Source organism: Conger conger, chromosome 11 (genome assembly GCF_963514075.1).
Source record: "Conger conger chromosome 11, fConCon1.1, whole genome shotgun sequence".
Taxonomy (NCBI): domain Eukaryota; kingdom Metazoa; phylum Chordata; class Actinopteri; order Anguilliformes; family Congridae; genus Conger; species Conger conger.
Window position 1 is genome coordinate 3,671,731 of NC_083770.1, and position 23,898 is coordinate 3,695,628.

Genomic DNA, 23,898 nt, shown 5'->3' on the forward strand with positions numbered 1-23,898 from the left:
AAGAGACTGACATCAAATAAAATAAGGTTCTATGGTATGATAATTCCAGAGTTGACGTTTCTGGCCTGTGTGATATAAGCTAAAGACTGCACATGAACACACTCTCCCCATCGTGAATCGGGGTGGCGACAAACCCGGTTCTATATAGGAACCGGTTCTAAATTGCTCCAGAATTGGTGGGTTCTTATAAAGGTCTCACTTAATTTCTGCAATTGGTTCATAAAAGTGGTTCAAAATTACTATTCATTTATGATTGGCAATATCCTATTTTTTGTGAAAGAAAAAGTATTGCTCCTGTGGAAAAGTGTATTTTGGTTCTGACATTTCAGTTCCAAAATGTGTCTTCTGTCCTACAAGAATGAAAATGAGAATCAAAAAATAAATAAATAAAATGTTAAAAATGTATGAAATGGCATTGAATCAAGAAAACGATAAAAAGATTTATTCATGAAGCATAGTGGTGGTGGTGGCATCATGTTGTGGGCTTGTGAAAATCGAGGGTAAAATTAATGCAGTAAAGTACAGGGAAATCCTGGAGGAAAACCTTCTGCGGTCTGCAAGAGAACTACGACTTGGGAGAAGATTCAACTTCCAGCAGGAAAATGACCGCACGTACAAAGCCAATATCACTCAGGAAAAACCAAAGGTTCAATGCCCTGGAGTGGCCAAGTCAGAGCCCAGACCTAAATCCAATTCAAAATGTGTGACAGGACGTCAAAGTTGCCATAGCCCCTAAGTTTTAACTGGACATCTGAAATTGCTCGCACTCCATTGAATTTTTAACAGCCCTCTTCTGCGGCTTTCGAATGTGTGTTTATCCAGCCCTAAAAGTTCTAAAAGATGCATTACCTTTAAGAAGTGAACTTATTTCCCACTGATGGAGGTGTGTGCAAAATTATTTCCCATCCCTCTCAAAGATGCCGGGATATACTTCGCTTCCCAAGCTTTGACAAAGTTTTTTTTGTTTTTTTTCTCCCCCATTCAGGTTCAGCGCCAGTACTATTGTATCAATCATTTTGTGTTGACAACTGTTTATGGTTTGACTATATTTTAGTCAATTTGGTTTGTTTCGCCATTGCAACAATGTGCAACAGGCTGCTTGCGCATGTTTGTAGAAAGTGGCCACAGAATGGCTCAAGTGCACATCACAGGAAAAACGAAGGCAAACAGAGGCCACAAAATGGTTGTCAGTAGCCCACATTAATGTTGAGCCCTGCAGAAGAAACATCTGAGCATTTGAGCAGTGGAGGAGGTTTTTTTTTTTGGTGTGATGCCACTTAATTTAATACATGATCCAAACTATAGGCTTCCATCTCTGCCAACATTACATTACATTAAATTATTGCCATTTGGCAGACGATCTTATCCAGAGCAACGTGCAGTTGATTAGACTAAGCAGGAGACAATCCTCCCCTGGAGCAATGGAGGATCAAGGGCCTTGCTCAAGGGCCCAACGGCTGTGCAGATCTTATTGTGGCTACGACGGGATTAGAACCACAGACCTTGCGTGTCCCAGTCATTTACCTGAACCACTACGCCACAGTCCGCCCCAACATGCTAATCTGACACTGCTATCACATATCCAGCTACTCTTATAGTGATAGCGCATGGACAAGGAAACAACTGCCAATTCCGTTACTCAACGTAGGCAAGGTTTGCAATCAAGCTCTACTTCATGAAGTCACATTTCACACGCACAATCACAGATCTGTGATCATGGCTAAATTTAAAATGAAGCCGCATATATATAGCCAAAGAATGTCTATGCCCCCCAAACCCAGAAACATTGGTATGTAGATGGAAAGTACAAGCTAGTAACTCATAAAGCACTGATCACTTGTCTGGACGCTAGCAGCAGGAAATAAAGAACGTAGCAAGCCTCAAATCTGAGATGCAGGGCCCTGCTGCTCCAGAGAAGGACATCTCTCCACTTTGCCTTCCATGCTGAGGGTCATCACAACAGCTTTGAGAAAAATGTCAGGTAACACAAGGAATGATTCACATTTAACTAATTATTGCAGCTAATGTGTCTTTATGTACAAGTAGCAGCAATCAAGGTAGACTTAATTTGCGATAAGGGTTTGCCTGAAAGCTCGTTTTATTAGCCTACAGGGATAATTCACAGGTTTATTTTGAACGAGTAATTCCTATACAGATAAACGGCCGGTTTAGGCACCAAAACAAAGCCATAAAGTATTTCATCGTAATTTAGCAACTTCAAGGTTGTTTCAACAAGGGAGTAGCCTATTGCTGTGCTGCAGCAGAACAACGGGTTAGATAGCTAGCAGGCTGGCAGTATTGTGTAGCTCGGAGGAGAACAGTACGCTAGTGATAACAAAGCAATATACTGTCTGCTAGACAAGTTAAAGGCCCACGTGGACATTTTCATATCGTCCAGGAGCTTTCAATTTCGTTCCATACTGATCCAAGTGTAGCAATTCCAATTTTGGTAGGAGTACGCATATTTTAGGGTCCAACTGATATTTTTCCAAGCCATTTGTAAAATTAAAAAATTGCCATGTGACATGACGCATGTTCATGCATAATTATGGGATGACCTCGCTAAACGTTAACAGATCTGGCCACGGGAGGGGGAATTAGGCTCCAGGGGCAGGGTTAGGGACTATTCAAAAACCCACATCACTTCTCTTTGCTAATGTTATGTAGGCATCTTAGATACTAAAACCAGGTAGAGAGTACTGATGTGCGTGTGGGCCTTTAAATAGGTAGCAAGCAGTAGGCTATAGCCCATGCAATGTAAGCTAGTTAGAGTTGGCTAGACAGCCATTTTCCTTAGCAAGTCAACACAGAAGACAAGATATAGAAGACGGGAGGGGGATTTGGTACGTGCTTGATTACCCCAGCTCACAAAAATAAGCATCAGCGACCTGCTGCACCAAGCCTATGCCACGAAATTTAACCAAGTTTTCAATGTCCTCTGATAATGTAGATTATAATAAATGGAGCTGTATATTCCTCTTTAAGAGGCACTCCTTTTTATCTTCAGGGGAACAGTCTGCATTCCTTAAACTCTAATCTGATCCCCTTGCTAAAGGTTATCATTTCACAATAAAAGTGGTCATACCTGCGGTTCTAGTCTTGTAAATGTTAAAAAATGGCAGTACCCTTTGGTAATACAGCACAGTAGTATATATATATATTTTTTTTAATGCCTTTTACATCAGATATTAGAAAAATAATTATATCTGTTAAGAGATTGAGAGTTAAAAACACTGACCCAGCTCTCTCGTTCATACTGGAACTTTTTTTATCCTCCAACTCTGACAGTAAAAGAACAGACACAGCTTCCATATAAAAGATGGCCCACGAGAGCCCAGCTCCTCTTCCCAGGGGGGAAATAATAAAGGAAAGAGGCAAAGGGGAGAGGGGTAGTGAAGGGGGCACACAGGAAATGGAAATATCAGCCCATAATTCAGTGGGTTAAAGGGAGAAGCTGTGTATATACACTGCAAAAAAAAAAAAAATTATAATAATAATAATAATAATGGAACAGTGGAAATCTTTACTTATTTGAGAACAAAATGACATAATGGTCAAAGGAAACCAAAATCATCAACCCATTGAGGGCCGGATTCAAAATCACACCGAAAATCAAAGTAAAAAATTTAAATCACAAGCTGATCCAATTTTATCACAGCAACTCAGTAGTGTGTTTGGCCCCCGCGTGCCTGTATACACTCCCGACAACGTCTGGGCATGCTCCTGATGAGTCAGCGGATGGTGTCCTGGGGGATCTCCTCCCAGACCTGGATCAGGGCATCAGTGAGCCCCTGGACAGTCTGTGGCGGTACTTGGTGGCGTCGGATGCACTGATACATAATGTCCCATAGGTGCTCAATTGGATTTAGGTCAGGGGAACGTGAGGGCACCAATGCCTTCCTCATCCAGGAACCCAGGGCCCACTACACCAGCGTAAGTTCTGACAATCGGTCTGAGGATTTCATCCCGGTACCTAACAGCAGTCAGGGTACCGATGGCTATGACATGGAGGTCTGTGCGACCCTCCAAGGATATGCCTCCTCAGACCATCACTGACCCACCGGCAAACCGGTCATGCTGGATGATGTTACAGGCAGCATAATGTTCACCACGGGTCTCCAGACTCTTTCACACCTGTCACATGTGCTCAGTGGCAGACCTGCCAATTCTGGTGGTCTCTCGCGAATGCCAATCAAGCTGCATGGTGCTGGGCTGTGAGCACAGGTCCCACTAGAGGACGTTGGGCCCTCATGCCACCCTCATGGAGTCCGTTTATGACAGTTTGGTCAGAAACGTGCACACCAGTAGCCTGCTGGAGGTCATTTTGCAGGGCTCTGGCAGAGCTCCTCCTGTTCCTTCTCACACAAAGGAGCAGATACCGGTCCTGCTGCTGGGCTGATGCCCTTCTACGGCCCTGTCCTGCTCTCCTTGTGAAATGGCCGGTCTCCTGGTATCTCCTCCATGCTCTTGAGACTGTGCTGAGAGCAAATCTTCTTGCGACCGCACATATGGATGTGCCATCCTGGAGGAGCTAGACTACCTGTGCAACCTGATTGGGCTGCAGGCACCGCCTCATGCTACCAGTAGTGACAAGGACACTAGCAGAACACAAAACTAGAGAAGAATCAGTCAGGAAGGATAAGGAGAAAGCAATTGTCTGTGTCCACCACATGCAAAACCATTTTGGGGGTTGTCTTGCTTTTGGATCTCCATTGCACCTGTTGTCACTTTCATTTGCACCAAAGCAGGTGAAATTCATTCACAATCACTTGTGCTTCCTAAATGGACAGATTGATATCCCTGAAGTTTAACTGACTTGGTATTACACTGTGATGATTAAGTGTTCCCTTAATTTTTTGATCAGTGTAAATTAGTCAGGCAGCAATGAAAATGACAGATTTAGTGTAATTATCTGTAGTAGCTATATACTGCAAATTAACAATGGCTCTGTCACATATGCTTACAAAAACAGACAGTAAAGTCAGAAGTTACAAGATAGTAAACCCTTTGAGAAAGTTCACAACCAAACCCTCATGATGTTTTGAAAGTATTCGAGGCTTGAGGCAATATATAGGTGTTCATCTCAAGTTGGGCAAAACATAGTTCATAGTAAAGACATTACTATTTTTCCTTTCAAATCTCAGGTGTAAATAGGTGGAACCAAAACAGAATATCTAAACCAATCATTAACATTATATAATGTTCTGTGCCATTTTAATATGTGCATCCTAATGTCCAGTTAGACGGGAAAGACTAAGGAAATTCGAATAACCATTCAAAACGGATATTGTATTTTAGGGAGGCTCTGTAACCATTATGAAGTGAAATCTAGATAAGATAGCTAGCTAGATAGGTTTAAATGACTGAATTATGTTAGCTACGTGAACCAAGACAAACAAGTAACCGTAACTTAAAAGTTGTCTACAGTCTAAATTCGATAATTAACATTAGCGAGATTAGCTAGTTAATGTTTGAAGTTATATCGGTTATTAGCTAGCTTGTTAGTTAGCCAGTACGACTTGACTCTACAGAAAGCTAGCTGTTGTTAGCTTGCCAACGTGAGGTACTCACGAAACATAGCTGTCGATGTATTTAGTAAAAAGGTAGCGTATTCCAAATGAAAACATATCTAGTGAACTGACCTGCAGCGAAGTGTAGAGGGGTAGATTTGCGCCCAGCCATGTCCTTGGCGTTCACATTTACCGAGTCCACAAGTCTTTTAACGCGCGATACGTCTCCATTGCGGCAGGCCTCAAACAGCTCCCGAAAAGCCCCACTGGTTCCGCAGCTGCCGCCCCCCGGGCTAGTATTGCCTGACTCGGGACTGGAGCCTGCGCTGCTGCCCCCGCCGGTGGTTGTTGTAGTTGAGCTGGTGCTGCTACTACTACTCAGGGCCGGAGCGGGGAGATCGGGGGAGGCCAATGTTATGTCCGAATCCCCGTTCTTGTCCTGTTCAGCGCCCGCCGGAGCCAAACTCGTTGCCCCAACTGGCATTGATGGAGAACCTGGAGGAGTCGAAGAGAGCGAGGTGTTCCGAGGAGGGGATGGCAGACTTTGCTGCTGCGAAGAGCGACGAGACGCCGCCATTTTCACAACACAAGTCCCTTCAGCAACAAAAACAGCTTTCCTCAACTTCCGGGAAATGGAAAATTCCTATTTCCGGTATCGATTTATTATTATTATTGTTGTTGTTGTTGTTGTTGGAAAATATCTACAAAACATAAACAAGTCAGAGGATTAACAGGAATAATAAATACATCAATAAATAAACAAATAAAATAAAAATAGCTAAATGTGAGGACTCATCATTCAACAAACCAACAACAGATTTTAGTTTTACACAGGTTACAGCTTATTTGTAGTTTCAAAATCACTAAGAAAGATACTAAATCTGAGCTTCTTATTCAAATTTCATTTTATGGATGAAGTATTTCCAAAGTGTTATTAGAGATATTCTGAATATAGTGGTGTGTAGATTAGTCTATTCATAAAACAACCTTATTCTGACCACTATTTCAAAACGTGTGGAAAACGGCTCACAAATCTCTTTCTGGAAAAAGCACTATGTTGACAATCGGCAAATTACCACAAAAACAACATGCTTTTTGGACATTTGGGCAAAAGTGGGATACAAGCACATTGCATGGATAAACTCTTATCTTAAAAGAGACATGAAACATTTATAAGGAAACGACCAGGCTTTGAACCAATCATCTCTTTAAAACGATGCCCAATGATAAACTACCAGAGGGTACACCTCCTCTCCATGGAAGTGGGTTTATAGGCTACTTCATGACAGCTGTGTCTCAGAAACATGGACAGACCATATAGCTCTAGCTACAATGTCATACTCTCTCTTTGACACACAAACTGTAGCCCAGCAGCTCATGAGAAAACAAAAAACAAAAACTGTTGTTATTGCGAGAAACCAGACATGTTACTGTCAAACCAATTCTTGTTTTTATGTTTAATATTGCTTTTATTCCAGATATAGCATTTATGCTTTATGCTTAAATAGCATTGCCAAACACAGAAAATGCTGTTTGTGGAATTCTTCAAATTTTACTATCTACTAAAAGGGCATTGTAAGATAAACCTGAGACCGCCCAGTTTTGTTTTCAAATACAATATTAGATACTACATTACATTAATGGCATTTGACAGACACTCTTATCCAGAGTGACATACAGTGGATTAGACTAAGCAAAAGACAATCCTCCCTTGGAGCAATGCAGGGTTAAGGGCTTAGCTTATCATGGCTACACTGGGATTCAAACCACCAACCTTGTGGGCCCCAGTCATGTACCTTAACCACTATACTACAGGCCGCCTGATATTGACTGTTATACAATGAAATGGCAATCGCTCAATAGGTTCAATGCTACCAGCACACTGATATTTACACCCTCCTTTAGCATGGTCTAGACTTCTGGCAATTGGCCGGAGAGATATGGAATGTATTTTTAAAATGCACATTGATTCACACCCCGATTCTAACTCTAACCATTGTAGCCTACAATAAAACATGAAGCTGTTCACGAACATCATCATTTGTGAGATGACTGTTTTAAGAATTAAGTTATGAATATTTGAGTCAATGGACTGTTCTTGAAACTTAGGCCAGTGTTAAAAATATGAGCTGCCTAATACTAGAAAGGTAGTGAAACAATAAAAAGGTCACAACTGATTTTAAATTAAAACATGATTTAAAACAAAACTTTAACAAGCACCGTTGCCCACATAGGCTACTAGCGTGTCTCTGGCCGTAACCAATGAGGTTCGCTGATTCCCCCTTTCATACCAAAGCCGAGCCGTGTCCATCCTGGGTAATTCCCAGGTTGAGAAAAGGGTCGCACCCCTGGGTCACACCAGAAAGGAACACGGCATATTCGCAGGTCATTGCTTCTGTGTGAAAGAGGTATAAGAGTCCCTGTTTTGGACATGTTTTTCCCATTACTACTACATCTAGCTCTATACTGGAGCTGCAGCCCCCTGGTTGCTTTAAATACCAGCCAACCACAATCTTCAGGTAGACCTACCCCGAGAGATTCAAAATTGTCTGTCATCATGGACACCCCCCCCCCCCCCATCATTAGCTTTGTTACTGGACAATGACCAATTAGGCATGAGTATGTGTTACCCTGTACTTTATTTGTTCCACACATTGTTTTCAGAGTTGGATCCCCCTGAAGCAGTCATCACACAAAGTGGTTTTATTCCTAAAACTTGTACAGCACAATTAGCAGGCAAAACGGGCAGCAGATGGCACAATACACTGCCTTCAAAGCAAACTTGTTAGCATGCAGTGGTACACACCAGGGAAAGTAACCTCAATTAATTTATGAATTATTCATTTAACAATTGATTTATGAATCCCACAATCACATCAAGCTTTACACCAAAAAGCGCATCACATTTCACCCATACATTAGTGATTAACCCCATCCGCTGCATTCATATTTATATCATACAAAAAACTGTGACATAATGAAACTGCAAAACAGCCATGCCAGATTGTTAAAAAGACTAGCGAGAACAGAAGTTTAGATTCTCATCAGCCTCTTATTTGCAATGCAGGGCAATAAAACATCAGGCTCCCCCATGCCTAGCTTATGCTTTACAACCCATGTTCCAATATAAGAACAAAAGTATCTAATTCAGAAGTTGCATGAATAAACACTAGTTTTTTTGTTTTTTTACCTTAGCTCAATTTTATTCCAGGTCTGGCCGACATAGTTTCAATCCATGGCCCTGTAACCGGCCAAATACCTGCTCCAGGTGCCCAAGATGGCTGGAGAAATCAGCAGAATACTTAATTATGTCATCAAAATAGATCAGCAAAATTCAGCTTACGGTAGTCAACAAAGAATCTGGTGCGTCCCATGGGCCAGAACATGGATCTTGGAGCTACTGTCGCAGTTCAGGGGACAACCCTTCAGCCGGTTGAGACAGCACCTGCACACTACTCACCACCTGTACATCCACCTCCACCTCCCATTCCTTCCTCTGCTGCTGCAGTTCATAAGGGGGATGTGCATCATACAATAAGAGAGACTGGGCAAAGAAGGTTGATGAGAGAGCAGCAAGGTGGAACCACTTCTAGCCAAGAGCACCTGTATTATCCCCCAAACCTTTTGGGATAATCTTCTGTGGACAGATGAGCCAAAAAAACATTTTGAAATATATGGGTCCCATTATGTCCAGTGTAAAGCAAATACATCACAGTACAAGCATCATACAAAAACAAAGATATGGTGATGGTAGTGTAATCATGTGGGGATGCTTTGCTACCTCTAGACAACTTGCGATTATCGAGGCTACACAGGGGCTTGAACCTCCAACCTTCCGGGTCCTGGTCATGTACTTTAGCCACTAGAGCACCATGAAGAGCAAGTTAGGACTGAGCAATTTAATTTCCTGTCTTTTGAGGCTTTCAGCAAATGCAAACATCCATCCATCCATCCATTATCTTAACCTGCTTATCCTGAACAGGGTCGCAGGGGGGCTGGAGCCTATCCCAGCATTCATTGGGCGAAAGGCAGGAATACACCCTGGACAGGTCGCCAGTCCATCGCAGGGCACACACACCATTCACTCACACACTTATACCTATGGGCAATTTAGACTCTCCAATCAGCCTAACCTGCATGTCTTTGGACTGTGGGAGGAAACCGGAGTACCCGGAGGAAACCCACGCAAACACGGGGAGAACATGCAAACTCCACACAGAGAGGCCCCGGCCGACTGGGATTCGAACCCAGGACCTCCTTGCTGTGAGGCAGCAGTGCTACCCACTGCACCATCCGTGTCGCAAATGCAAACATTTCAATTTAAACATAGAGTGCCAACACCAACACAAAATCACTCTGGAGTGATCTCCTGGTCTCGGCCCCATACTGTGGAAACGACCACACTTTCAGAAGCTGGGCTGATTATTTAACGCAACCCAGGTGCGTGTGCCCTGTCCACCAGTAGGCGGGGCCAAGACTGTGTCTTCAGCAGACGGCATGTCACCATGACACATACAATGGGCTCCAGAATTATTGGCACGCCTGATAAATATGCAGAAAAAATATGCCATTATGTAAAATTATCTAAAAAATATGAATTATTGACATAAGATTTATTTTCCAACATATGTAAAGTAGTGTGGTTTATTGATGATTTAATGGAATCATCCAAAGTCTTACATTTTTCATTTTTCAAACAAAAAACAGGTTTCACAATTATTGCCACCCCTGTTTAATACTTTGTGCAAACACCACTGTCAAAGATGACAGCCATTAAGTCTTTTGACCTGCCTCACCATCAGTGGGGACAACGTGCACTTGCGTCCTCTTCCTGGCAAGTTTTCATTCCATATGTTTTATGCCTTTATATTATTTCCTTTACAATGCTAAGTGGTATGTATAACCCTCTGTCACTTTGAATTGAGTTATTCGGCTTTTCCTGTGGTGATGACAAAGGGATTTTGCATGTTTGTTACCTCATTTTTCTACTTTAGTGAAACTGGACATGATCTAATAACACACTATGGTTCATTTAGACTGAGATGAACTAAATGAAACGGGAAATATATGTTTTTTTTCATATGAACAAATACAATATTGGAGACATAGTCCCATTGGCATATCTCTAGCAATGACCATTGAGACCATCCATCCATCCATCCATTATCTGAACCCGCTTATCCTGATCAGGGTCGCAGGGGGGCTGGAGCCTATCCCAGCTTACATTGGGCGAAAGGCAGGAATACACCCTGGACAGGTCGCCAGTCCATCGCAGGGCACACGCACCATTCACTCACACACTCACACCTACGGGCAATTTAGACTCTCCAATCAGCCTAACCTGCATGTCTTTGGACTGTGGGAGGAAACCGGAGTACCCGGAGGAAACCCACGCAGACACGGGGAGAACATGCAAACTCCGCACAGAGAGGCCCCGGCCGACGGGGATTCGAACCCAGGACCTCCTTGCTGTGAGGCGGCAGTGCTACCCACTGCACCATCCGTGCCGCCCATTGAGACCATTTGCATTTTAATTTCATTTTCATATATTCAAATTTTAAGTTGGAGACAGGCACTCCATTCCTGCCCTTGCAAATATACGCACGTGTTGCGTGACACGTACTTCCGGCATTGACAGGAAAATAGGAGCGGCATGAACCCAAGAGTGACCAAAGAAAGGAAACCACACCGATGATCAGAAGAGGGAAAAGTGTGAGAAGGCTGTATGTCGCTAGGAACTATGGGAATTAAAGTGTAGAAGAGACCTGTTATGACCGCCAGTCACCATGGGTGGCCGCTAAATCCACCAAAACAAAGTCAATCGTAGATTGCCACTTTCTAAGTAAAATGTTATTGCCAATTCAATTTTATTTGATTTTATTCACAATAATTGTTCATTTTAACGCCTATGCTTTTCAGAAATAATGAGATTACTGACTTAAAAACATTTAAACATTAATGTATATGTATTGAAATAAAAGTATATAGTTTTCCTATATGTTTGAACATTACATAGACATAGATTATTATCAGTGTTGTTTAATAATATATTTTATGAAGGGTGCCAATAATTCTGGAGCCTACTGTACATACTATGACAGCATAATTTGGTTGCATTGGAATGACTATGCAATTATTCTTCACTATTTATCTTAACACTGTTATTTATGTATTCATTTATTCTTTTTTTAAATCTTAAAGCTGTTAAATAACTATGCCTTTCTGCATTGTCATTTTTAGACATCTACCACTGTTCTAATGCATAGCTATTTGTGCTACTGTCACCTTTGACCAGTCTGGACCTTCTCCTCTGACCTGTCTCATTAACAACGCGTTTCTGCTCACAGAACTGCTGCTCACCGGATGTTTTTTGTTTTTCTGCAGCATTCTCTGCAAACACTAGAGACTGTGCGTGATCTCCCAGGACATCAGCAGCTACAGAAATAATCAACCAGCCCATCTGGAACCAACAATCAAGCCACAGATGCGGCTGCCACACGATTGGCTGATTAAATAATCGCATGAATAAGTAGGTGTACAGGTATTCCTAATAAAGTGCTCAGTGAGTGTATAGTTTATTTTTGGTAATATATTCATTTTAACTGTTGCTATTCTGTCAGTGACCAAAATGGATAGATTGTTTCAATGGTTTTGAGAACTATATTAAATAAAAGAAAAAACTGCTATATTAGTGGAAATATTAATACCTAGGTATCTGATGGCATCTGTTGCCCGGTGTGATGTTGAGAGAAGTCACAGAAATGTTGACAATGTGGATTTAGTCCAGCTGACTGAGTAGCTTCATGCTTTTGAGAATGTCTTTCTTAAATTGAAGACTGCTGGCAGGAAGATTATTGGATTTTGCAGATATAAGGGAATGCCATCTGCATATAAAATTATTTTATGGGAAGTGTCTGAAATCTGTATTCTGGTGATGTTTTTGTTTTGGCTGGTGCAGCAACAGGGGGCTCTAACAATATGGGGAATAGTGCTGGCCTGGGGTCAGTGCATATCCATGATTTGTGACTCACTGCAGTGTGAAGCATTCTGATGGGAGGCCGTTTGTGATTAGGCATGCTGTGAGAGACAGGATTTCAACCTACTGAATAAATCAAAACTAATATATGAAACAAAAATTCAGTGTAGCAGATAAAAAGCTCCAGTTGACACCGTCAGACGTCCTTTAAGTCTTCAGTACTTTAGACTGAATGGGCAATACGTTATTCGCGGCATTCGCCTTTGATGGTTCTGCCTGGGTGAATTAGATACAGTATGTGATTACCTATTCCATTCTGTTGGCTAGTGCATTACAGGTGATGTTGTCACAGTTGATCAAACGTAGGGGATGGTAATTGCAGCAGATGGTTGGATCTTTATTGGGTCTAATAGTTATGGATAGTGGAATAGTGGAATTGTGGTGGCATAGCTTTTTCATTCCACCATAGAATGCAGCAGTATTACTCTGATGAATAAAAGTGCTAGTAAGTGATTATACAGTAAAATTCAGCAGAGTATCAGATGGAGATCACTCAGGGTCCTCCCCACAGACTGTAACAGTGGCAGTGTGGCACTGTTCAGTCACTTGTGTCACTGTGTAACTAAAATAGCCTGAGTCACCTGCATATTGAGAGGCCTGGCTTCTGTGAAACCACAGAGGATTGTAGTACTACAATCACAGAACTACATTTCCTTTCCTTCAGTTTCTGAGTTTAGTTTCGGTTTAGTTTCGGCATGCATTGCAAACCAAGCAATTATAGTCTTTATAGTCCTTTAACACATGTGTAGTTATATTCAAATTCAGTGCAAAACTTAATTTCAGAACTCAAAGTTCACCCTGATGTTAATTTGTTCAGTTTTTTTTAATTTGTTCGTGACTTTTTTTTCTGCTGTACCAAAAATGTACCAAACCATGAATCAACTCAGCCAGGGCTTTTCAGGTATTTCATAACATTTCCTCAAGTACTTTTTAAAAAAGTTCATGAAATACATTAAAACCTTTAAATAGCAGATTAATCTTTCACCTTCACTTTTAATATTCATTTTCTTTCTGAACTTGTTTTGATAGATATGCTTTATAAGACGACTATAAAAAGACTATAATTGTTTGGTTTGCAGTGGATGCCAAAACTAAAGTTTGAAACTGAAAGAAAGAAAATGTAGTACTTCTGCAATTAGATGCATGTTGCCCCTCCGTGGTTTCACAGAAGCCAGGTCTCTCCTGAGGTAGAAAGGCAACAATAAGCAGGTGACACGGGCTATTTTAGTTACACAGTCATGGCTCGCATCAAATTCAAAACCTTGGTGCTAGCCATCCAAGTCAAGGGGTCAGCCCCAGCTTACCTCCAAAAAATCATCAGACCCTACACCCCTGCCAGACCTCTTCGTTCAGCCTCCACAGGCCGCCTGGCACCTCCTCCTCTCCGCACCTCCACCTCACGCTCACGACTACTGCCTGTTCTGGCTCCACGGTGGTGGAACGAACTCCCCGTGGATGTCAGAACAGCAGAATCTCTTACCACCTTCAAGCGCAGACTGAAGACACACCTCTTCAAGCTGCACCTCTCCCCACCCCTCCCTACCTCCCTGTAAACCTTAATTGTTGTCTTTACTTCTGTTATTAGGATGATACCTTTGCTAGTTTTGTTTGGCTTGGTAAGCTGTTTATTCATATATTTGTGTGGTGTGGTATTTAAAAAAAGATTCTGATAATTAAATATGCCCTAGTCCTTATCTTTGTTGTATTGGTAGCAGTATGCACTTTGCACTTTGTTGTATGTCGCTCTGGATAAGAGCGTCTGCCAAATGCCATTAATGTAATGTAATGTAATAATGTACAGGCACAGCCACTGTACAGACAACTCTGTCTGAACCACTATACTTGAAAAATGACCTGCCTTCACTAAACCCCTAAAATAAAGCAGCTTAATTGAATTCTAAACCCCAAATCTATTTTGCATGAGGAAACAACCTGACACGCATCACAAACTTTATATCAAATTTCAAGTTGAAAAAATACCATTTAGAGGGTTTTCTCTGCTGTTAAACATAGTGGCATTTTTGCATTTTGGGTCATTTTTGACCCTTAAGACAACACAAGGTTTAAGATGCCTTTGTTTTGGAAAAGAGCACTTCTTACCATTTTCTGCTGTGGAAATAATGGGAAGTCCTAGACGTAGAAACTTACACAGCAGAAATTTAGTAAAAGCAGCTTAATGCTGTTGAGGTTTTTACTACAATCATCCATCTTCTCAAAGCTGCAGGTGCCATATTTCTCAGGGATCTGACTATGCAGAATATAGAAACAGGATGGTGAGTAAAATAAAATGTTTGGTCCTTTTTTATCTTTCCCTACATGCTAACTTGCAAATATCAATCTCTGTGACTCTGGCAATATTCCTGCCTAATGAGATTCTGGAAAAGTGTATTAATGATGCTCTTGTTGTGCCAGAAGCTGCAGCTGACTTCTTGATGGATAGCTAAAATAGATTAATATACTTGGAGGAAAAAAAAAGAAGAAAAACTCTGCCATTTGAGAATAAAATTGCTTTCAAACAACACAGACAAGCAGCACATCTAAGCAAATAAGGAATTACATGATGGATTAGTTTGGGAAAGACAGCTCTGCCTTCAGCACATTTTCAGGATCAAATCTTACAATCTTAATAAAAGCTCCAGGACATGAGATCACTCAGTCCTGGCATTCTGCTATCAGAGCCCACGGAGCTACCTGTATACCGCTCACCGTGTGTTTCCTGTAACAAACAGCCTTTATAGGCCTTTCATTCGCCATTTCATTCTGTTTGGAGTAATGAAAACCTAAAATGTCCTTGGAAAATCTGTAAAATAACAGGAGGTCAAAGACACAAACGGCAGCTTTCATCAACCAGAGAAATATTACATTTGAAAGCCGTCTGTTTAATGCAAAGTGTAGTACACTTTCTTAACAGGGTCTGAGCTTTCCCATTACAGTACATTACCCGCATGGCTGATTGAATTTATGGCTAACCAAAGGGCAATGTTCTCTCTCAGATTCAGGGTGCTATGGCATGAACATTTATTAGGATTTCATCACAATGTTGAATTTCCTGATAGATGGTAGATTCAGCAGAATAAATGGACAGGCTAGTTTAAAGTGGGCAGGTGAGTTATGAAGTTTGGTACAAAAGGATTCAGAGGCAAGTACTTAGCCAATTACTTTTTGCACTTCTGTTGTTTGTGAATATGCTTTCTTTACATTACAGTATTTTGCAGTGGGTGCGAGACACATCACAACATAGGAGGCGATTGGAGATCATAAATGTGATCATTTCCGTTAGTTGTAGATGTCCTGCAGGTTGGGGAGAGTGGTCCTGATGGTTGGCTCAGCTGAGTTGACCGCCCTCCTGACTGCCAGATAGTCCTTTTTGGTGCTGCTGCCCATCCAGGCGGTGATGCTCCCTGAGAGGATTCTCTCTATGGTGCAGGTGTAGAAGTTCCTGAGCACCTGAGAGGGAGCTTGAAGTCCCGCAGACGTCTGAGGTGGTAGAGACGCTGTCGGGCCTTCTTCACCAGGGAGTATATGAGCAGGCCCATGTTAGGGTGATGTGTACCTCAACGTACTTGAAGCTGTCCACCCTCTCGAGTCCCGCGGATGCTGAGTGGGGGGTAACCCCTTTGCTGCTTCCCGCTAAAGTCCAGATCAGTTCTTCGGTTTTGCTGACGTTCAGCAACTGTTCTCCTAGCACCAGTTCTTGAGGTGGTTAATCTCCGTCAGGTAGGCCTTCTCATCATTGGAGATCAGGCCCGTCACAGCTGTGTGGTCAGCATCGGTCTGAAGTGGCCGTGCAGTCATGGGTGTAGAGTGAGTGCAGCGGAGGGCTCAGCACGCAGCCTTGGGGGGCTCCGGTGTTGAGGGTGAGAGGGGGTGAGACATGGTGGCCTACTCGTACTACCTTAAAGACCCAGCTGCACAGGGAGGGGTGTAAACCTCGGTCTCTCAGCTTGGTAGCCAGTCTGGAGGGGATTATTGTGTTAAATGCTGAACCGTAATTGACAAACAGGATTCTAACATAATTTCCCCTCCTGGTGTTTAGGTGGGCTAGGGCTAAGTGGAGTATGTAGGCTATAGCGTCATCTGTGGATCTGTTTGGGGCAGTGGCAGGCAGGGAGGAGGTGATGTTTTTGATCAGCCTCTCAAAACACTTCATCACTACAGATGTGAGGGCTATGGGCCGATAGTCATTTAAACAGCTGGGCTTGGGCTTCTTAGGGACAGGGACTATAATCGACTGATTAGAGCAGCCATTTAAACATTGGTTCAGCAAACAAATTAGTTTTGCTTCATGTATATTGTATCCAAGCAATTGAAAAAGTGTTTACAGTTCTGAAAAATGATGAACTGTTTTGAGTTTTTTGTCTACAATTTTGAAAAATTTCCTCAAGGTTCTGAAATTAGTGTCAAAGTGATTGTAAAAAAAACTGTAATACACCTAGAAATTATTCTCACTGCTTGTGTATGTAGTATTACTAACAGTAGTAATTCTAAAGACTATACATTGCTAGATTATGTATGTACTTACAAAATCTCCTGGGTCATGTTCTAGTTTGGCAGGGAAGGAATGTTGGTAGTTCATATCAATCAAGCCGACATTATTTAATTGTATAAATAAATTAAATAATATGCACTGATCACACAAGTTGATTTAGTTGTGTTGGTATTTTATAATTGGTCATTGTATAATACATTACAAAATAAAACATATACATAGAGCTGTTTGAAGACCAGTGAGCAAATAAAGAGGATTTTGATTTAATCTGCATATTTACTGTCAAGTAATTAGACAAAATGTTAATTGATTGGCTGGTTCTTTTTAGAGGGAGTGTTTTCAGGCAAATAGTTCCACTGTTGAATAATGCACAATAAAGTGTGAGTGAGTCATGCAAGCCTCTGTTGCTAGGGAGACAACAACAAACCATTCCCACTGTGGCAAGGAGCGCCCAAGCAAGACTGAACCAGAGGATTACAGGATCCTGTAATTATATCAATTGGAGTTTGTATGCAAATCTCTGGCTTCTCTCTTTGTTCACTGAAATTTCATAGGTGGACGCTATCATTTGCAGAGTATGGTTTTCTCTTGTTTTTGATTCCCTGCCTAGTCTTAACATGTAGACTTCAGGAGTAGTGATGCCAATTTCGTCTGGAGCAACAGGGCGAGTGGGAGTGGGGGTGGACACCTCCATTATGTGGACCCCTGACGGATGGAAGCAAGATGCAAATCCCCTCCACAGGAACTGTGATTCCTATTTGGAGAGGTGAGTCAGGGTTAGAGTTCTTTCAATACATTTTTAAACACAAAAGAAATAAAACCAAAATATCATTCTTGTGCTTTAGGTAATTGATTCTTGAGAAAATACTGTATAGTTTAAAGCCCGACTTTGGTATTCATGTGATGTTAAATTTGAATTGATTTAGATTTTTTTTTCAAAGTAGTGCATTCCCAATATATTGATAATATTATACTCTATATTTCACTATATGTGTGCATGTGTGTGTGTGTCAGTGTATGTATGTGTCTGTGGGCGTGTGTGTGTGAGTGCACGTATGTTTGTGTGAGTGTGTGTGTGTCTGCGCGCATGTGTGTGTGTGTGTGTGCGCGTGTATGTGTGTGAGTGTGCACGTGTGTGTGAGTGCACGTATGGTTGTGTGTGAGTGTGTGTGTCTGCGCGCATGTGTGTGTGTGTGTGTGTGTGTGTGTGTGCATGTGTGGGTGGGCGGAAATGGGCTCATAGTGAAACTCATAATTTGGTACAGTATGTTCTATATTGCCCTTGGAATAATCGCTGTGCTGGTGTCTGAAATAACCTTTCATATGTTATCTGCAAAAGAACCCTGAAAGTGATGAGGTTATTGCTCTGCCTTCTTATCACTTAAAGGGGAACAGTCCTCACTTCATGTTCAATTATCCACTGCTGATTGAAGGTTAACAACATACACTCAGTGTGTAATGGAGCAGGGTCAGAGGCCCCACGTAACCTAGACAGGGTTCTGTTACCCACCAGATACCCACCAGACGTGGGATAACCACTCATTTTTCCTAGGGATATCCTCGAGACGAGGCATATGCCCTAGATGAGGAAGGGGGAAATAAGAAAGGGAATACATAACTCCCTGGCACTCGACCAGCTAAAAAGGTGACTTGTAAAGAACGAGGCTAATCCGACTCAAGCAAGGAAATCATACGTGTCAGGGAAACTCAGCCTCATGCCTTAATGACACGCTAATAGCCGAATGAGGATGTGGGTATGCAAATAGAGCACGGGAAAGAACTCCGCAGTATCCCGGCTACGGCAGAGCCAACCTAAGACTGTAAACGACAAAGTGAAAAGGGCTTATTGGTGAGTTTGCAAAGCTCTCCACTGAGAGGGGCGATACTCCAACGACCATGTACACCACTTGACTTTTAGGCAAGTCAGCAACCACAGAGATTCACCTGAAGCTCACCTAGGCTCAACTGACCATGCAGGAGACTTAAAAAGTGTGCCAACTAAGTACACATACTGCTCCAAAGGTTGTCAAACACCAAACCCTGGGTGGTCGGCAAGCATAACAAAGCTCTCCAATGTGAGGCGGTCTTCAACGGCCATGTAGTTAGCCTTGGTGCAATCCCCACTCCACTAACAAACATACATTATTCTTGACCACAGTGAATCACCTGACGCTCTCCTAGGCTCAACTGACCCTGCAGGAGACTTACAATTAGCAACTATTGGTCAACTATTACCCCAAGACTTTTTCAACTTGAGCACTATCCAATTTTTACAGCAGTGGTATGCAGAAGAGCATCTCTGAATGCACAACCCATCAAACCTCTAAGTGAATAGGCTACAGCTGCAGAAGATGTAATAAGTCTAAAAAATAAGTCTAATAAATACCAAATAAAGTGCTCACTGATGTATATTTTGTTTTATGTACAGTGGGGTCCAAAAGTCCACTGAGACCACTATTTTGAATTATTTTCTAATTGAATACACACTTTATGTTTATGAAATATGTCACATATTTCCAGAATGGAAGATAGATAGCCAGAATATTGGAAAATATTTTAAACACTGTCACCATATTTTTGTGGACAGAACAATTTATCATTAAAAATGAGTTTCTGGTGAAGTTGCATTGCATCTTTTTCCATTTTATTAAGCAGTATTCATAATGTGAATCTAATACATTTCTGTTTACCAGTGACGGATTATTACCTTATCAGCTTATGAGTGAAATGGGAAAAACAACATAAGTGCATGCGGGCATTAAACTAAAGCATCTTCCTTACTAAATCTATTCTTTCGTATAAGCCTGAGTTGTGAAGAACTTGTTCATTGTTAAAAATGATAAATAAATAATATAATCCATTTTCAGTCTGCAAGCACTTCAACAAATGGAAACTGGAACACAGGCCTGTTCACTCAAAGGTCACTTCACTCGATGTTATCAAATGTAATAACTGTCAATTAACTTTTCAGCACACATTTGTTGGTTTACACCAAACTCATTTGCAGTGCAGATGAGAGAAATCCAGAGATGTACTAGATTTCATTTTAGTTGCTGGCTGTAAAATTACCAAGTCCACCTTGAAAATAGTTCAAACTTTATATAAACCTCAAAATAATATCAGGTTTTTTTATATTTTAATCCCATGTCTTTAAAGGAGTAACATGGTGGTTGAATGTGACACTTGCCAAATGTCTTTAGGCAACAACAAAACTCATTTGTTATATTATATATGGGTAGTGTCAATTATATATATGGGTAGTATAATTAGCAGCATATTTGTGCATATCTCCAGTAAAATAAGAGCTAGTTTGTGGAGCTTTTTCCACTCTCCCTGAGGACCAAAAAATGATAACTCCTTTGTATCAGACAAGGTGATCACATACCTAAGCTTTAGGCTTAGAGTATCATCCTCAGGTGTCATTATATTTGTCATGTTCAATGCCATTTTTTCCATCTGTCTGTTTCTCATTGTCTTTTGTCAGTGTTGTCTGTCTGTCTTTCGTTGCTAGTTTTGTTTTCTTGACTATTGGATTCCGATTCTTGGTTTGTGTGTTTGTACCATTGCCCTGTGTTTGTTCTGCCTTCCAGGTTTTTGGACTCTTGCCTGTTCTAACTTGATTGCCTCTGTACTACCTGTTTGCTGGATTTGACCCTTGCCTGCTCGATCTGCCTGCTCTGTATTAAAGCCTGCCCTTTTCACTCCCTCCCTCTGTCTGCTCGTGGTTCCTCTGTCCGCCACCCTCACAATATTGAGTTGTGTACAACATTTTATTATTAAATTATATTTATTAAATGATAACTACAATTTGCACATATTGCAGATACTTAGAAACACACCCAAATGTGACGAAAAGGAGCAACATAGACACTTCAGTGGTAAGTGAAACCTGTATTGTTTCAGTAATATTGTCTCAGAGAGGAAATCAAAACAGCATGAATCCAATAGACATTATGAAAGGTTCCAGTGCCCAGTGAACTAGTTCTAGAGACACAGGCAACAATGAACAAGACGAGGAATGCATTTTCTATATTTACTATGTCTGCTATAGTTCTGGTCAGGCAAACCTTTATTTGTTCCTTCCAGCAGGGCAACACATTTCAGAGATTAATTATTTGGTGTAAATACACTGTGATCACAGGGCTTGGCCTTGCCTTGCCTCGCATTGGTAGTGCTGTGTACAACCAATGTCACCTCTATTTTTTTTTATTGTGAGCCATTGTTTTTATGTTTAACTAATAACTTTGATACATTTATAATGCCACAAAAGGTCATCCATGAGCAAACGAGCAACCAGGGACCAAAGGGTAAGAACAGGACCACTTTCTCAAAAGGTAAGGGGCCAAAACCGGGACAGACACCACAAAATGTTTGTCTGCTGGAAGTAGCAGTTATGCAATTTCACTGAGAGACACAGGTGATACAAAGTTGAGGTGATTAGTGCTAATGTAGATACAGCATGTAGCAGTACGCTTCAAATGGTTTTTTCAGGCTTTCTGATATTTAATGTTGGCAAATAAAACAAGGGCAGCGTATGATCCGAAATATTAAACTAAATGCAACAACTGTATTCAATGTCCTGTGACTACTCATACTATTGGGGCCGTTTTGCTTTATTGTATATGGCTGCATTAAAATATATGGATCTGTATGTTCGCTGGATAACTGCACTGAGCAAAATCCAAGAACAGCTCTTTTTAGTCCAGTCCATGTTACAGTTATGAGGATTCTGGACTAACTCTAACTCCAGCTAACTCTAATCCTGCTTTGTGAAATACCCTGCAGTTCATTGAACAGGATTGCCTTCTTCCAACCCTACCCTAATGCATCCGTTTTGTCCACCCGTCACAGGTCTAAATGGAGGAAGTAATGCAAAGCAGCAACATGAGAGCCAAGACACCACAGGAAACCTATCCAGCGAATCAACTTCTAAATCTTCCACGTGTGCTATTCTATAAAGAATCATCCTCAAACATCCTCAGTTGTGAGAGCTACTGTACCTATTGTACCACAGGTCCCAAACTAATGTTTTTGTGTGACAATGGTGAAAGTAAGTTGTTAACAGCTGAATATTCAAGGAAATCAGGTATTTGTGGAAATATTTGGGTTCAGTATTTCAATGATGCTTTCATTGCTTTGCGTGATTGTGTTCTATTGCATAAGAAAGTATTCTACTGAGGTTCCATATATAGTACAACTATTAGCCCTTTCCACTTTGCCCACCCAAAAGGGCAATTTCCACCTATTTTGTATGACTCCTATAAAAGTGTCAATATCTCAAAAACTGTTTATGACACCAACATGGTTGAAGGCTTAAATTAAAGAAGAGACGTTTACCATTCAGAAACCTCAGACACACATTTATGATAGACAATGTACATACACTGTACACAAAAGTACCCCTAAAATACAAAACAATTACAAAAAACCTTGTGTTTTAATAGTTTAGCATCTTAATTTCTCAGGCAAGGACCAACCCAGACCAACCCTATGTTATATTTGTGCAAAAACTTGAAGTCAAAGATATCGGCAGGCATTCAAATTCCTCATGAGTTTTCCCAAAACTGCACCCAGATGTCGTCAAGTGTCCCCAAATTTATCCAAATACAAAACATCTGCATATCTTTGTCCAGACACATGAATGATCAGAAAAGCCTATTTTGGTGGGCAATGGTGGCACACAGACAAAGTAACAGACCTTGATGCAGGCATCAGTTTGTTACAGTTGCACATCATTGCACTCCTGTCAAAAGCTGGCTCTCATGGAGGGAGGGACTCAGCAGGGACTAGTAGGGATCACCGCGTGCATGCACCCCGGTGCGCCTCGGAATTACGGTCACAGGGTGTGAGACAAGACGGCTTGAAGAAGGCGTGTTGTTCTCCCTCTGGCCTGCTGAAGGGACAGGGTTGTAAGCGGTGTATCCCCAGCTAACACTAATTGGATTAGATAGGGTACAATTGGCAAAAAAGAAAAATTTATTTAAAAAAATGTTTTCAATTAAAACAGATTTTCTGAAACAAAATGTAAAGAAAATTAACCTTCACGTGTGTCTTATTCACTTATATGAGAGTATGTTTTTTCTAAAGCTCTCCAAAGTGTTAAAAAAGCTCTCTGAAAAGGATTACTCAACCTAATGCTTTCTAACAAATCTGCATCACATTTAAAATGGAACTTAATTTCAAAATTAGGTTAATCAGAGCCCCATTAGCCAGGTTAGCCAGTAGAATTACAGGTTTACATTTATAGGAAGTCCAAATCCTGTAATTGCTATTCATTCTGCTATGCAAACTGAGTGGTATCCACCGCACTCTATGGCCAGAATATGACAGTTAGAAAGGGTAGGAGACCCCCTACATAAGCGTGCCATGTTTTACACCAGTACAGTGTTGAAATGACCTAGCAATGCAATTATGCAACATTCAAAAGGACTTCAAGATGGCATTTGCTCGGGTATATTCCCAGCAAACCATAGTTTTCTTGGAAATGGCTGAACAGATTACGGAATAAACTTCAACATTAGTCAGAAAGCAGTCGTAGCTTCATAACTAGTTGGGATATTTGGTTCCATAAATATGACTGTATCGAATAATTGAGAAACGGCCAAACCCGAAATATGTATGTCGGACGTGGAATAAAAATGAGACAAGAAAATAAAAACAATGTGTTTATTCATGCAACTTCTGAATTGTATGTTTTTGTTCTCATTTTGGAACAAACATTTTTGACATAGAGAAATGGCATCGAGGATTGTTAGAATATGCCTTTTATTGTCTCAATCTCTGACTTAGTCCAGGTTGTAAACCGTTGGCCTGCTTTGCAAATGAGAATATGAAGTGCTGTTCTCACAAGTGGAGAGTCTGTT

General features: G+C 41.2%; 1 protein-coding gene, 1 long non-coding RNA gene and 1 pseudogene across 4 annotated transcripts in view; 2 read left to right on the forward strand and 1 right to left on the reverse strand.

Moving 5' to 3' along the window:
- tnksb (tankyrase, TRF1-interacting ankyrin-related ADP-ribose polymerase b) overlaps positions 1-6,100 on the reverse strand; it is a 106,467-nt gene extending 100,367 nt beyond the window's left edge. For all 3 annotated transcript variants that reach the window (XM_061259960.1, XM_061259959.1, XM_061259957.1), the window contains exon 1: positions 5,643-6,100. In XM_061259960.1, the coding sequence (XP_061115944.1) occupies positions 5,643-6,087 (445 nt within the window). In that variant the 5' untranslated portion in view covers positions 6,088-6,100. The remainder of the gene's footprint in view (positions 1-5,642) is intronic.
- The window catches only part of LOC133140479 (dual specificity protein phosphatase 4-like), a 257,554-nt pseudogene that overhangs the window by 115,070 nt on the left and 118,586 nt on the right, over positions 1-23,898 (forward strand).
- LOC133141234 (uncharacterized) lies at positions 17,479-23,713 on the forward strand. Its single transcript, XR_009710061.1, has 4 exons — positions 17,479-17,801; positions 20,859-20,913; positions 21,306-21,369; positions 21,887-23,713. It is a non-coding gene; the product is annotated as an uncharacterized LOC133141234 (long non-coding RNA).